The sequence below is a fragment of the Wasmannia auropunctata genome, unplaced genomic scaffold, assembly GCF_000956235.1.
Source record: "Wasmannia auropunctata unplaced genomic scaffold, wasmannia.A_1.0 LD336000.1, whole genome shotgun sequence".
NCBI classification, from domain to species: domain Eukaryota; kingdom Metazoa; phylum Arthropoda; class Insecta; order Hymenoptera; family Formicidae; genus Wasmannia; species Wasmannia auropunctata.
In genome coordinates, this window is record NW_012026890.1 from 758056 (window position 1) to 772661 (window position 14606).

At 40.8% G+C, this 14606-nt stretch overlaps 1 protein-coding gene and 1 long non-coding RNA gene across 2 annotated transcripts in view; one reads left to right on the top strand and one right to left on the bottom strand.

The window, feature by feature from the left end:
• LOC105453282 overlaps positions 1 to 14606 on the top strand; it is a 146419-nt gene that overhangs the window by 74316 nt on the left and 57497 nt on the right. The window lies entirely within an intron of this gene.
• The window catches only part of LOC105453278 (neural-cadherin), a 150341-nt gene continuing 136058 nt past the window's right edge, over positions 324 to 14606 (bottom strand). The window contains exons 14-15 of the mRNA XM_011695082.1: positions 2673 to 2816; positions 324 to 596 (exon numbers count right to left, since the gene is read on the bottom strand). Coding sequence (XP_011693384.1) covers positions 418 to 596; positions 2673 to 2816 — 323 coding nt within the window. The 3' untranslated portion in view covers positions 324 to 417. The remainder of the gene's footprint in view (positions 597 to 2672; positions 2817 to 14606) is intronic.

Consider the following 14606-nt stretch of genomic DNA (forward strand, 5'->3'; position numbering starts at 1 on the left):
CGCGCGAATTTTGTTGTGAAATATCACATGCAAATTCAGATATATCTAGTACATTAAATACGGCTTGCATCGTGAAACGGAGGAGGATAATTAGCTCAATTGTCATTATATTAATTATCAATTGGTATAACTAACTCAATTGTCATTATAATCAATTATTAATTGATGCAATTAACTCTCATTGTATAAATTATGAATTATTATGTCATTATCAATTGCAATGTTATACTTTTCGTTGTTGACTTATTGTGAAAGTAGTGCATGCATAAAGTAAATCTCGGTATTACATTTATATTTAAACAATTAAGTGGATTAATTTTTTGTTCTTCAAATATTTTTATGGAAGTAAAACAAAAGAGAGAGAGATCGTTAGAAGCATTGAATAATTTCTGAATAGAACAAGGATGCTAAATAGAGCTACAAAGTATAGTGAGGCGTTCGAGCGCGGCACGCTCGGACGACATTTATGGCGATACCAACCCTCTTCCTCGTCTCATAGTCCAACGCACCCGCGACGTAAATGGCGCCGGTCATGTTTTTCACGGCGAATGCACCGCCTATGTTCCCGCTCGTGATCTCGTATCGAATACGCGAGGCTGCGACAGAAAGGAGTGGGTGTGCTTTTAATAAAAGCAAGGCGCGACTCTCCACCAACGACGCTTTCGTTGTAATCGAATGAATTCCGAGATAAAAGTTCTCTCGCGCCGGGAGCGAGTTTTATCGAATAAGAAAGTTCGCGGAGATGTCAGAAGGGGCGGAGGGAAATGGTGACCGGAGACTTCGATCGGTCGCCATCCCGAAAGTCTACTCGATATACTTTCGATCTAGTTCGCGATAATTCTCGCGTTCCGAGATATGGGTCTCTAGTAAAAGTTACTTGACAATAATGGTATCCGGTAAATTCTATTTCAAATCGATTCCGGGCGATAGAAACGCTCAAAAATTTCACAGACACTGTATCTTCTCCTTTTAGCAGTACAATTTTTTCGCTTCTCAACCGTAGATGTACCATTTTCTTTTCATTTTTAATATACCGACATGCAGTTTTATTAATGCCAAATTTTATGACTAATCAGCGTTATTATTAGGTAATAATGTTGCAATAGCTAAACATGTTTTGACGTATAATTCAAGTTATATAATGGTATTCGATTAATTTTGAAACAAGATAGTACAAATATCTGACTGAATATCTGAAAGAATGACTACAGACACTCACGGAGGAGACTGATACATTTATTTTAATTACAAATTACCGATTTTAATTTACATACATCAAATACAAATACTCGCGCTATTCGTTACGCACCGTTATCTATTTACACAATACCAGCTGTGTACTCGATTCAGAAAAGAATACATAGTATGGCATCTAATTCGAACGTATTTTGTACACTGAAGCGTAAATACCAATTTCACGTGTATTGCGGATATTTGTTAGAGATCAGAAATTAAACATTTTCCAAATGCCATGAAAATTCATATATAATGGCCTGTTTATCCGTATTACTCAAAAATATTAAATGTCGAGCTAGAGTAAACGAGATAAGGTTTTATTTAATTTACGTTCGCGCGGAATGTATTGCGCGCGTAGCTTTCCGTACACAATCCGCACAATGCGTTTAAACGAGGTTCACTGCGAGGCAAATATTTCCATAATATATATGTAATTGTTAATTTCGGTACACCGTGGAATTAGTGCAATGGAATGATTTGAATGTTCGGAGATGGCAATCCTTTTGTGTATGAAATATAATAGCTGAAAATGGACGTTCGCGAATTGCATATATCGTGGGAATTTCTACGTCATCACATTACGACTTGTGATAAACGAGGATCGCGGATTCGAAATTTCCTCCCTATGTCTCTCTAATTACCTCGTTAGAGTTAACACGGTATATATTTGCATTTGGTTATTCAAATATTTTCAAGATGCACTTACACTGTTAAATTCATACACTGAGAAAAAAAGTTGTTAAAATAACTAAATGCGTTTTGTTGACAGTTTTTCTTTGGTTCAATTATATATACGTTTTTTACGAATTAAAATTAACATTAACGTGATATTTTTGTGAATTAACAAGTATTTTGTTGAATTAACAAATATTTGCTTGACAGCCCGTGACCGCCGCATTTAATTAAATAAAATAATATTTTTTTAAATCAACAATTTTTTTTCTTAATGTAGAGTTAAATTATATTCAGTTAGAGTTATTTTTAATCATTCCCATGAGTCGCCACTAGTTAATTTAATTAAAACAACAGAGTTAAACAATTTAACTCCAGAAATGTGTTAAATTTGACTCAAATTTAGTTTATATTTATTAAATGCGTAGTTAATATAAAGCAATTCAACCACAAAAATGGGTTGATTAGATATGGTTATTTTTTAAATATGTTTTGTATTAAAATAATACATTTTGACATACACATGGAAGTTGAAAATAACTTGTGTAAAGTTAAATGTTATTTAACTCAAGGAATTGTGTTACTGCTTTCACATTTAACAGTGTATAATACACGACGCGAGAGCATCGTTTCATATAACATAGTTACAAATATTTAAAACATATATGGACCGTGAATACTCTCAACATAGTTTACAATACGGAAGAATGAAAACGATGTATGGCAATTAATGAGATAATATTGTTAAAAAGGCAAGTACTTACACTCGTCGTGATCTTTGGCGGTGACGGTGAGCACCGTGTGCTGAATGTCCTCATTTTCGTCTACCTCAGCCTCGTAGAGGCCCTTGTCGAAGTATGGGGGATTATCGTTCTTGTCGGCGATCCCGATGCGAATGAATTTTGTTACTGTAACATGTCAAAAGAGTTTACAACATTAGACCAATTTAAATTTAAATAGTCAAGTGTTGAAAACACGGGTTACGCATAACACTGCGCTAATCATCAGAAATATTAATTTGCTAATTTTAAAAGTGGATGTAAAAACAAATCAAATTTAGAAGTATTATAATTTTAATTACAGTAGCTCCTTAAGTATATTTTGAGTTTTTATTCTGCAGAAAATTTCTTATTGATTGTGAATGTGTCTCACGGAAAAAATTGTATGTAAGTATTAAAATCTCGACTCTAGATAGTCATGATTTTTACAGCGCATGATACAATTTTTTTGTGGCATATCAAACAATTCATGATTATAAAAAGTTATAAAAACTTATAGAATAATTTAAAATAAGAATTTACTTAATTTCTAATTGTAAGTGCAAACGAATGTTTCGCAAGTGATAATTTCTTATTCGCTTGTACATTTCTATTGAAGCAATAGATACAGCTTCGTCTTGCTACAAGATACAAAATAATCGCATGTTTAATTAAATATACTCATTATTTATTGAATGTGTCGTTAATGTTAGGAAAAATTATTATCAAATGATATGTAAAACGAGAATTTCCTTCGGATCGAGAGACACGCTACCCTAACTTTATTCCTCGCATTATGCATTCCCGCGGCTTGGGTCTTAATGCACTTTGCACTAAAGTACGGAACTTGGATGATAAAGAATCCTGGACCGTTAATCATTTTTTCGCCCCTGCTACGGAAATTTAAGATGGGCAATTACCGGTCGCCGCCGAGCAAAAAGGTTAAGTAGTTTCAGATAACGGCACTTCATTCCAGAAGTAGACATTTATTGATGGAACTAGGTTGCCCGTTAGAAGAAAAATGTATAATTGCCGGGGCTTTTTCTGGATTGGTACATTAAGCCCTTAACCGCATTTTACGGCGGTTAAGGAGAGCGGTAAACATCGATCAGTTCCGCATAAATTTTGCATAATCCGTGGCATAATGCACAAGGAATGTTTGTCATTTTATCGGCTACGCCGCGGTCCATTATAAAGGATTTAAACGCTTAATTACACTGCGCGTGCGCCGCCTGTTATTAAAAGTTCAGACGACGCCGCGTATAACGCGACTAACCGGCGACGAATTTGTTTTAATTAATCGCCGAATTAAATCAATGCGCTTTTATCCGCGGGAGCCCGGATGTTCCGAGTCCGCGCCTCTCGTCGGTCACCTCGTCCCCGGCAGCCGTTTAAAAGCACGCAGCGCAAATCGAGCGTGTATTTATTCAGCGAAATCGCGCGCCCGTTGTGTGTAGCAGCGGAACGCGCGCGCGTACACCCGAGCGTATTAACAGAGAGGAGAGAAATCCATTAAAATGTATTCCCGTGTCCTGTTCGACGCCGACAATACCGCCGCGGCCAATTTGTCCTGAGAGCCACCCACCCGCCGCCAAGGATTCCCCACCCTGCTTGAACTCTCTCCGCTCGGCGGCCGTTTCCTCCTCGACGCTCGGCAAATACTACAGTTGATTAAGTTAATCCGAGCGCGAGAGTCCCAGTCCTTTCTCGACGCCACTCCTCGCGAAGTGCGAGGTAGTTTAGAAACGGAGAGCACGTGTGGACCTTAATGTTACGCGAGCGCATGACCGTCGTTTAATTTAATTGAGAGTTAATTATACCCCGGGAGAATCTCCCACCACGATTATATGTCCTTAATCTTGAAATTACGCTCCGGGTTATTTCGCGAAAGGGGAGTGTTTTATAATTCACGATCATTGGTGCACATGAACACCGTGTTTCTCGTACGTTATTCTATTTGCGATTGTAACGAATTTGCTGTCAAGAATTAATATTGCCCGATAGACGATTTTTCTTGTAGCGAATAGAAAACTTTTGTTATTAATTTAAATAAATAAATATGGCCATTTTTATTTGGACTGCAAATTTCCATTGTTAGTTGATCTATTGCGAAGCTATTTAATTGTTTAATATTAATATGCGAATACCTTTAGGGAACAAATTAATTGACGATTACGTGGCGCAAATGCCCGATCGAGTTACTTTGTTTACCGAATAAATATTTTAGTTTGCTCGATCGCGGTTTAAAATAGAGAGCAGTCGAGAAATATTGTTGCAAATTACATCAACGTGATTTAGATATGATCGCGAAACATGATTTTAGAGAGCTCGCGTGATTTCAAATAAAAATCTGCGAGGGGACGAAGGTGGGGAGGCTTGCATGCCGCGCCATCAGTATGCGCGATTGAACGAAGCCGAGCCAATCTGCCACGGGAGAAAATCTTATCACTCGCGATGTTGCCATTAAATTCCGGACGGTCGTTATTAAAACGTCGTGCCCCGTTAGAGAGACTTAATTTATCGTTGTTAAAAACTTCGGGAAAAATATATGCGCGTCTCATTTTCGCGAGGACGATTTTCGATCGCGCGCGCGATGACGGTCGGAAAATGTTATAATATGATTGATTCGTATGCTCTCGCGGCTGCCGACGTAACTCCGAATGAAGTTACGCGTAATACCGGATACGCGTGGATGCACTGCAGCACGCGAGTGCGCGAGGAGGATCGTGATAGGCGAAATTTACGTTATGATAATTCATCATTGTGCTTATCGTAAATGTTACCGCTCTCCTCTTTCCTCGCCCCCCCCCCCTCCCTCCTCTCCCGGTTGTACATCATTGTTAACGGGGAAATGTCAGCTTTCCTTTTAATAGATTGCCATCAACTTTACACGATGCACGATGTGTCTGCGTTTAGCACTAAACGCGAATCGTATGCCGTGGTAATGCGATACTAGATTACCATAATCGAGATGGATCGCGCATTTTTCGCGGGGACGAGCAAGAGAGTTTTACGTAGTTACGGTGAATTTATCTTCCTTAGAAAGCGACGATGATACACATTCTGAAATTAAACACACGTAACTGTCACCGCTCCTCGGAAAGTTTCTGGCTCTGCTTGAACTGCTGCGTCTTCATTTTCGTGCCGTTCGAGCACCAAGTTTATAATTAGCGCGCGCATGACAAAATTAAATTTAATGTCAAATATCAAATTCAATATACATCCAACGTGTCTTTTTTTAAGATTCAATATCCAGTCTCTCTTTTCTTTCGAAGAAAATTTTTTGCTAAATGAAGAAATAATTGAAATGTATAATCACATTAGTAAAATGCGTATAAAAGTTTATAATTAATTAACGATATTAACTTAGATTACACGTAGTATAATAATGATTTAATTATAAATCAGAAAAAGTCTTGGACTGAAACACTAATATTGAAAATAATCTATGCTGTAATGCTGGTAAAAATGTGTCATGTCATTATATAAACGTGTACGCGAATTAGTGAATTAATTAACAGCAAGCAGCTTACCGCTAATGGATGTTCGAATTAATTATTAAATTATTAACGTATATTAATGAAACTTGATGTAACGTTAAAACAACGTGAATGTCATTTAAACCAGTAATAGTATACAATGGCTATTATACATGAATATCAGAATGTGAATCAGTTTGTTTTTCCTAATTTTTATAATTAATGGAATTAAATAATAACTAGGAAATAAATTTTATCAAATAATCGTCACAATAATATGTAAATATAAATAATCAAATTTTTATTTGGATTTTATTATTAGAAAATATGCTCTTTCGCACACTTTAAGCTGTATTTACGACAATTATAATTACGTTTCCCCAAGTTTTCCAGCTGATATTCAGCAAAAGATCTGTCTCGCTAAAATCGACAAAATCCTAGGCGCTAACGAGTGGGATTAAGCGCTACCGTCGCAAAAACTACGACGCAAACGATCGAGGAGACAATCGGTGATTTTCTCGGGCTCGATGCATCCTCTCGGGCTCCTGCGGTGCATCAAGACCCTCTCTCTCGTCGGGGGTAGCTACACCCAATGACGGTACACGACGGTCCCACGAAACGCGTTACTGGGCCACGGGGTAAGAAATCGATGAAGCCCCCACCCCTCGCCACCACGTTTCCCCGTCTCTCTCTCACTCTCTCTCTCTCTGTCTCTCCTCTTTGCACCGAGTGCGGCAGCGTCGTCCAAACGGCGCCGAGAGGAACATTCGCTTCTTAGCCGCACCCTGCAACACTCGATTGGTTCCTAAAATACGAGCACCCTCGAGGCCTTTTCGCCACTCTCGATCCCGCAGACGAGGACGGCTCGTTAACGCCAAGACAGCCCCTCGAGGGTCACCCACCAGCTTGGAATTATACGCTGGTAAATTAAGGGCCGACCTTGCGCGACCGTTATGTTAGTGCTACAGCTCGGAGAGATCACTTTGATTAATCTCGTAATTTCATTAAAGATTGCCATAATAATCGCAGCAGATGGGGAGGATCCAAAGGATGTTTATCAACGCGTCGCCACGCTCTTTTACTATTTCATTTTCGAAGGATATTTATTAAATATGAAATTTTCACAGTCATATATGAGATTTTATAACAATTTATAATTCATAATTGCGAAATGTATTCAATATATTTAAATGTTGCATTTATTATATTATATATAATATTATGATTATTGATCGTATCGGTATAATTAATTGTCACAAAATAGAGTCGAAAATAAATCGACTATTTAATTAACGAATATAATATGTTATTAGAAATTATGATCACCAACGTTAAAATAAAATCATCTGTATTAATAAAAAAATATTTTTTTAGAGTGTCGTTTCTCGTTTCTCTTTAATATACAATATTTTGCTAATGCAAATAAAGGGTATGAATTAATGTTATACGTGCAACGAAAATGTACGGAATAAAAGTGTATTTATCGCAGTACGTGAACATCGCACGTTTTTCGACGGTTCTCATTCAGGGAAAATCAATATCAAATTCCTCAAGGGATCTATTCGTAAAATGTCCTTGCGGTTGGTTTCTCTGAGATATCCTGTGTAAACTTAATATTCCGCGATTTCGATGAGACTCACGGCGCATTTTTATGCGCTCCCTTCTGATTGCTTTATGGCCCGTAATGCACTTTATACATTGCCGTTCAGCGTAATAAAGCGAACACGTTGACGGTTTTATGTCAAGAGGGACGACGGGGTTTATCGCGGGAGGGAGTTTTATTATTGCTTTTTGCTTTATCATATGGAGCAATATAAACTAACAAGGTAACTGAACACTATAGTTAAGGAATATCATTGAATTATGTCTCTCAAATTCTCTCTTTTTTTTTAAATAGAAGCATTATTTTTGTTACTTCAGATATTAGTCAAGAAACTTAAATTTTCTAATATCGATCCTATGTGGAAAGATTGTTATTCACAAACGAGCAGTATAATAAAGCCGTTAGTAAAATGCAATGTAGGAAATATTATAATAAAGTTAAAGGAATTTTCCGCGCTGTTCTTTAAGTTGAGATATATAGGTATCCATTTATTAGGCATAATGGTTATGAGAGAAATATGGATGATGTGATAAGTAGAGACATCAAGCTTATAACATCCGAGTTTACAAAAGCGATTTAACTTTGCGCGTTAATCCTCTCGAAGACCTACTTTTATAGCCTTCTGATGCTGCACTCTAATTATGTTTAATTTAATTACCCTCGGGCGATTATCAGAATTCTGAGAGATGGTTGCAACGTCGATTAGCGCTAATCCTCATTAATTCGGTTTTCTCCCGTTCGATTATGAAACAGTTTGATAAAGCTTGCTCTGTTCTTAACATTTTTTTTACACAAAGTCCAGCAGGAAAATTTTTTTCTCATTCGAAGCTTTCTGAAAGAGAGAAAAAGAGAGAGAGAGAGAGAGAGAAAGAGAGAGAGAGAGAGAGAAAGCAGTCGTTGTTGCTTAATGATCTACGAAATACTGACGGGAGGGATAAGATTGGAAACTGGCCAATTAATCGATTAATGCAAATTACGGTATATACGTACATTGCCGAGAGATAACCGCCGCGGAATTTCGCCGCAAATTTATGGCGGTAGCACGCGCGATGTAAATTAATTATCCGGATGATCAACTCTCCGCGTGTTGAGCGAAGTTTATACCGCGTCGCGATTCGCGGATTGGAAAAAATTGGCTTCGAAACTTCGTTCCATTCGCAGTTGGCGCGTAATTGGAATATGTCACTATTTTACATACGTCCGCTGACGTAACCGCATTATGACTAATATGCGTAATAGCGGACGTTGCGCGTCGTTGTAATGCGGCTTTTCACATAACGTGGGCATGTATAGCGATATTTATATACTAATAATAAAGATAAAGAGAACAAAGACAGAGACAGAGAGAGAGAGAGAGAGAGAGAGAGAGAGAGAGAGAGAAAGAGAAAGTCTGGAAATGAGCGTAATCAATAAAGCTGCTATCCAATTACTGATAGAACAGCTGTTATCGCAGTCTACGTGGCCAATTTCATAAAGTTTAATAGTCGAAGTTGGAATCGGTTACACGAGCGTGTAACGCGTTTCGTTGCCAATTTTCAGAACTCGAAGTTTGCGCAATAAACACCGAGAATTTTACTAAAGGACCGTTGTAACTGTACTAAGTACTTACACGGGGGCCGTCAGAGCGGAGCTTTTGATTGGCAATCGTGTAATTCTGTGATTAAGAGATCTCTCCCCAACGTCTATATACGTCTATACGTTCATCTGTATCGCTACATCGCTCATTTGTCGGAAACGTCATTGTTATCTCGTGACATTATCGTTAAGATACGAATAACGTTCCGCAATAAAATTCCATCTTCCACCCGGCATTAGCGATATCGACATAATAGGCATCGTTATACAAACTTTCGCAATCCCAGAAACCCGCGCGCGCGCGCGGCAATTCTATAGCTATCCTCCTGCGCCGCGCGCGAGCTTATTAATATCTCGATCCCCTATACTCCTTCTCATGTAAAAGCCCCCGACAGGAGGCGATTAATTAGTCCTCCGGCGTTACGTGCGCAACACACGTAGTTATTAATCCTCCCTCGACTGCTCGAGCGAGTAACTGGATATACCGGCGAAGGAGCGAACGGGGGATCGATTCTGACAAAATATCGAAGGAGAAACGTACGACTTCATGAAGTCGGATGAAGGGCGCTTGTAACGAGACAGAGATTGATTCACCGTGATTCACCGCAACGTCATCCGACATCTCTCTTTCGTCATGTCTTTCGTGAAAAATCGACCCTATCGGAATGAGGTAATCCGCCGTATTTCAGCCATCTTGGTCCCCCCCTCCCCCTCCCTCCTTCTTCCTTCCTTCCTCCCTTCGTGTGAGGATTTAGGCGGATTGAAAGACCCGACACGTAGGAATCTTGTGTCTCACGACGTGCATCACCGATGTGCGAACCGGGTTTCTCGCCGCAAATGACGCGTCCCGGGCCATATATTTCTCACGCGAGTTTGTCTCTATAACAATAAGTAATTCTATACATTTTCTCATCGGATTCTTTATCGTGCTGTTGAAGCTCGAGAAATATTGACTACTTAATAAACTTACCGTGTATAATGATGTTACAGTAATTTTAACGCAAAGATGATCCACGTGATTGTTGACAGATAAACTCGAGCTATTTGTGCAGATTAATCATTCGAGTAAATTTCGCGCGAGAGAGTGATCTTCTGTTGTGCGCACTCTCGTCGCAGCGTCGCGGTAAATTCGCTGATTATCCGACGTAGTCGAAATAAAATCGTGAAAAGGGAACAATACCGCGTCAGCGCTCGAGAACTTTGAAAAATTTCTTCTTCCCTGGTTAATCATATCAGTCTGGTTAGCCATATCATATTTTTCGCTGTGTATCTTTTTGCATGATAAAATCGCGTAAAAGAAAACGCGACGCCCTCAGAAAGGAAGTCCCGTCGTTCACGCGGCTAAACGAGCGCGCGCGGTGCAGAAAAAGCGTGCCTGACTTAATTACGCCGCGCCGCACGCCGGAGGTAAACCTCGGGCGGAGAGGAGATAAATACGCGCAGGCACAGATCGCATCGCGTCGTGAAAAAAAAAATGATGTCGCGCGAGATGGCCCCGAGGTTTATCCGCGCGCGCCCGTGTTGTACACGCACGCGATGGTGCAGCGCATCCGGGGTGTATCGGAATCGCGCTTCGCGGCGGGATTTCCTCGAAAGAGGAAGCGAGACAGGAAGGCTTGCGGGAAGCGGAATCGGAATCCCGTGGAGAGAGAAAGCACACACACACGCCGACGCAATGTCGCCCATAATTCGCCCGCGGCGGCCCGTCCTACCTCCGTCTGCGCGACTTGAACAAAACGATCCGGATCCGTTCCGTATTTCACCTGTCAGTCTCCGCGGGCTGTATCGCCGCGCCATTACTCGTCGCCCGTTTTGCTCCTTAGGATATAAATCGCGAGAAACGATGTGCGTATACACCGGCCGTCTCGACAGCGCCCCATATCTCCTTTGCGGCCGTAAATTTTTCTGAGGATTAATCCTTCTCCCCGGGCGGCCGGTATATCGTATCCCGGAGGATGTCCCGCGATGTCTCTCCCTCAATTTGAATGAGCTCCGTCGACCAATTGAGAGTCGATACGTCGAGGCGGAAATACGTTTACGGGCGATAAATTTATCGCGAGCACACGCGTGACAAATCGAAACTGAGAATTTGATGAAAGATATACACGTATATATATTGCCAATTCAGAATTTATTGTACTCGTCGCTTTTGAAGGAAACATTCTTCCACAAGTCATATAAATGAATTATAGGACTTCTACAAGTTGTAGAAGAGCTTAAGCGCATATTTACCAATAATAAACGCAGATAAGAAATTTGCCGCGTTGAAAGAGTTAAACGATTACGTGCGGCAAAGTTGCAGCACGGTCACGACGCGCGCATAACGGACGGCCGTAAAAAAGCTCGGAAAATTGACAAGGACGTCACGGCCTGGGCGAACTTTTAAACGCGACCGATGCGGAATTTTAAACGGATGGAACAGCGGGCCGCCTCGATCATCGTCGTCGTCGTCGTCGTCGTCGTCGTCGTCGCAGCGTCGGGAAAGAGATTTACAGCCTCCGCGCGCCGGACTCCGAAATTCCTCGTTCGTTCTTGCGCGATGGCCGCCACGGCTCTCTCTTTCTCTCTCTCTCTCTCTCTCTCTTCCGTCGAAAATATTCGATATTTTTCCCCCGTACCACGGAAACGCACGGGAAACGGAGGTTCGAGGGGAACGGGCAGGGGGGAGGGGGGGGAGACGCGGCGCGAAATTTACCGTCGACTTCGGTAACTCTCGGGGGGTGTTAGCGAGAACCATATATCTCGGGGGCCGGGCGACGTCAAACGCTGGCCAGGACGATATATTTTGCTTATCGGGAAATGTTAAACCCGCGCGCGCCCGGCGAGGATTATTTCAACGACGAAGTCAATCGACGTCCCGAAATCCCGAAATGTCGCGGTCGAAAATCGTCCGCGTACGCCCGTAGATTATTTTCTTGCTCCCTTTTTTTCACCCTCCCCCCCCCCTCCCCTTCCCTGTTCGACTGGACGTCGACGGCTCTTTCGCCAGCTCGACCGGCGCGGGCGCTGCGCTACACCTACATAAATCTCCGGGTTGGGCGAAAGGTTCTTTCTGCGCTGACTGCGAAGATCACAATCGGCGCGGCGCCACCGATGTAATATAGAAACAGACGGAGTTAGTGGAAGTTAGCAAATTTGCTTAATCTTCGCTGCAAGTAGTTATATACTGCTGGCGAGGTAAGACGTGAAGATAGTTACTGCGCGGCGGAGTCGGGCGAACTTCAACAAAATATCTCGTTTCCACGTGTATAAAATGTGGTCGAGAATCAATTTTCGTATACATTTATATGTATTTTGATGGATATTAATTTTGTTATATTAATGAAAACGTGCGCTCGCACTCGCGATGATTGTAATTACGTTATTGCGTTTTCATCGTAATTACTGCGCTTTCATTCGATAGGACGTTATTTGGTGAATGCGCCAATCACAATTTACAATTTGAAAAGAAGAACGGAAAGTCGATACGTATCTCATTATACGCTACAATAAAGCTTCTGTCCAAAACGGGGGGAAGAACGCGCGGGAGAATTGTTCTCGCGATACGACTGCAGGAATTTCAACAAGGAATGACTTCGAAGATTGTTTTATATTTGTCTTCACAAAGGTACAGTATATAGAGTGTGGCTCTGAAGGTAAACGAACAGGAGGATACGTCTATAGATTGAAGGAAACCGTTCCGAATCCCTTTCCTTGAGCCGCTGCAGGTATACTTCTATTTATTGTATACTTTGCAGGAGAACAATATAAATTTCCGTTGTTACATGGTAAGATATTGGGTATACACTTTGCCATCGTTCAACTTCGTTCAAATAAATTGTTCCCCGCTGAAATCAAGTGAAACCCCCGCGAGCGAGTATCAGCGTTCAAATTGACGTAAAAATTGAGAGAGGGCAAGCGTGTATGGAGGGTAGCGCGTGACGGGCCTATACAAAAAATTTTTCAATTATCCCTCCAAATTATTCTCCACTTCGTTATATACTATATGTACACGACGTTTCGTGACGTTTCACGAATTACTTCGTCGATCATTGAATTTCTCGGGACTCCTCAGCCCATGTTTGGAAGTCGATCTTTTTTATCGACGAAAGTTTCTCTCACCGCCCATTGTTGCTCGGATATACAAAATGGTAGAAGCATTACGCTGTAAAACGTACATCGTCGTTTTTGTCCACATGTTTATCGACGAAGACACTCCGCGTGCTCGTATATTCGCGCAACTTTCCCGAAAGGGGGGGGAGGGGGTTACTGTTTGCGTAGAGATTTATCGACACCCGCTCGAAGAGAAACTTCGTGCGGGTCAAAGTATAGAATAATGTTGCTAAACGAGGACGATGCGGCGACGGCGGCGGCGGCGGCAGAGCGCACGGGGTGACGTTGATCCACGATCGGAAGTGTGCAAAGTCGGGAGAATGTTTCCGCTCCCAGGCACAAAGAAATGTTTGTATCGAGCTGAAAATTTGCGGGAGCGCGGGCGCGAAGGAACGGTATAGACAAACCAAGTTTCCGGCGACTATCATTAATTCTTTTCCCGGCGTACCATACCATATTTCACGTCGATGCCACATTCAACATACGCGGAGTGCGATAAAATTTGCGAAACGTTGCATGCGCGTTTATATATATATATATATATATGTACGTAATTTATCGTCAATAAATTTACATTGAAATTGTGTGTTTAAAATAATGGAAGTAAATAATAATAAATTAATTGGTAATAAAACAATTAAATGTAATATTTCGCAGTTAGATGCCAGATATATATTATTATACGCCATTAATATGACACATTTTTAACATTTCGTTGGGATCTGTATAAAGATATTTCACAAAAATTCCAAAAGTAAAACTCATTTTGGGAATTTTTCTATTTTTATAGGTAGAAATAGGCAGTAAAACTTTTTAATTTTTATTTCTCAAGTAGATTTTTTAAATGGTAAAAGTTAAATCTCAGCTTGGCCGTTAAAAATATATAAGCCAATCGCAAAATGCAAATTTGCAAACTAAAAAAAATCGAGAAGGACAAACTTTTAATTTTCGTCGCGGGATCTGTCGGGAACAGCTGATGCAGTTGTAGTTTACAACCGGTGCTATCTGTTGTGTCAATATTTTTTATTTACTCTGCAGTATCGGACTTTCATGAAGCTATTTGCAATCGAAAACATTTCTCTTTAGAATATCTTATTTCGGGGTATTTTTGCGCAAGGACGACGATGGAAAAGTAGAAGAATATCTGCTCCTCCTCCCCCCCCCCCCCCTACCTTACCTCACTCCTCCCGT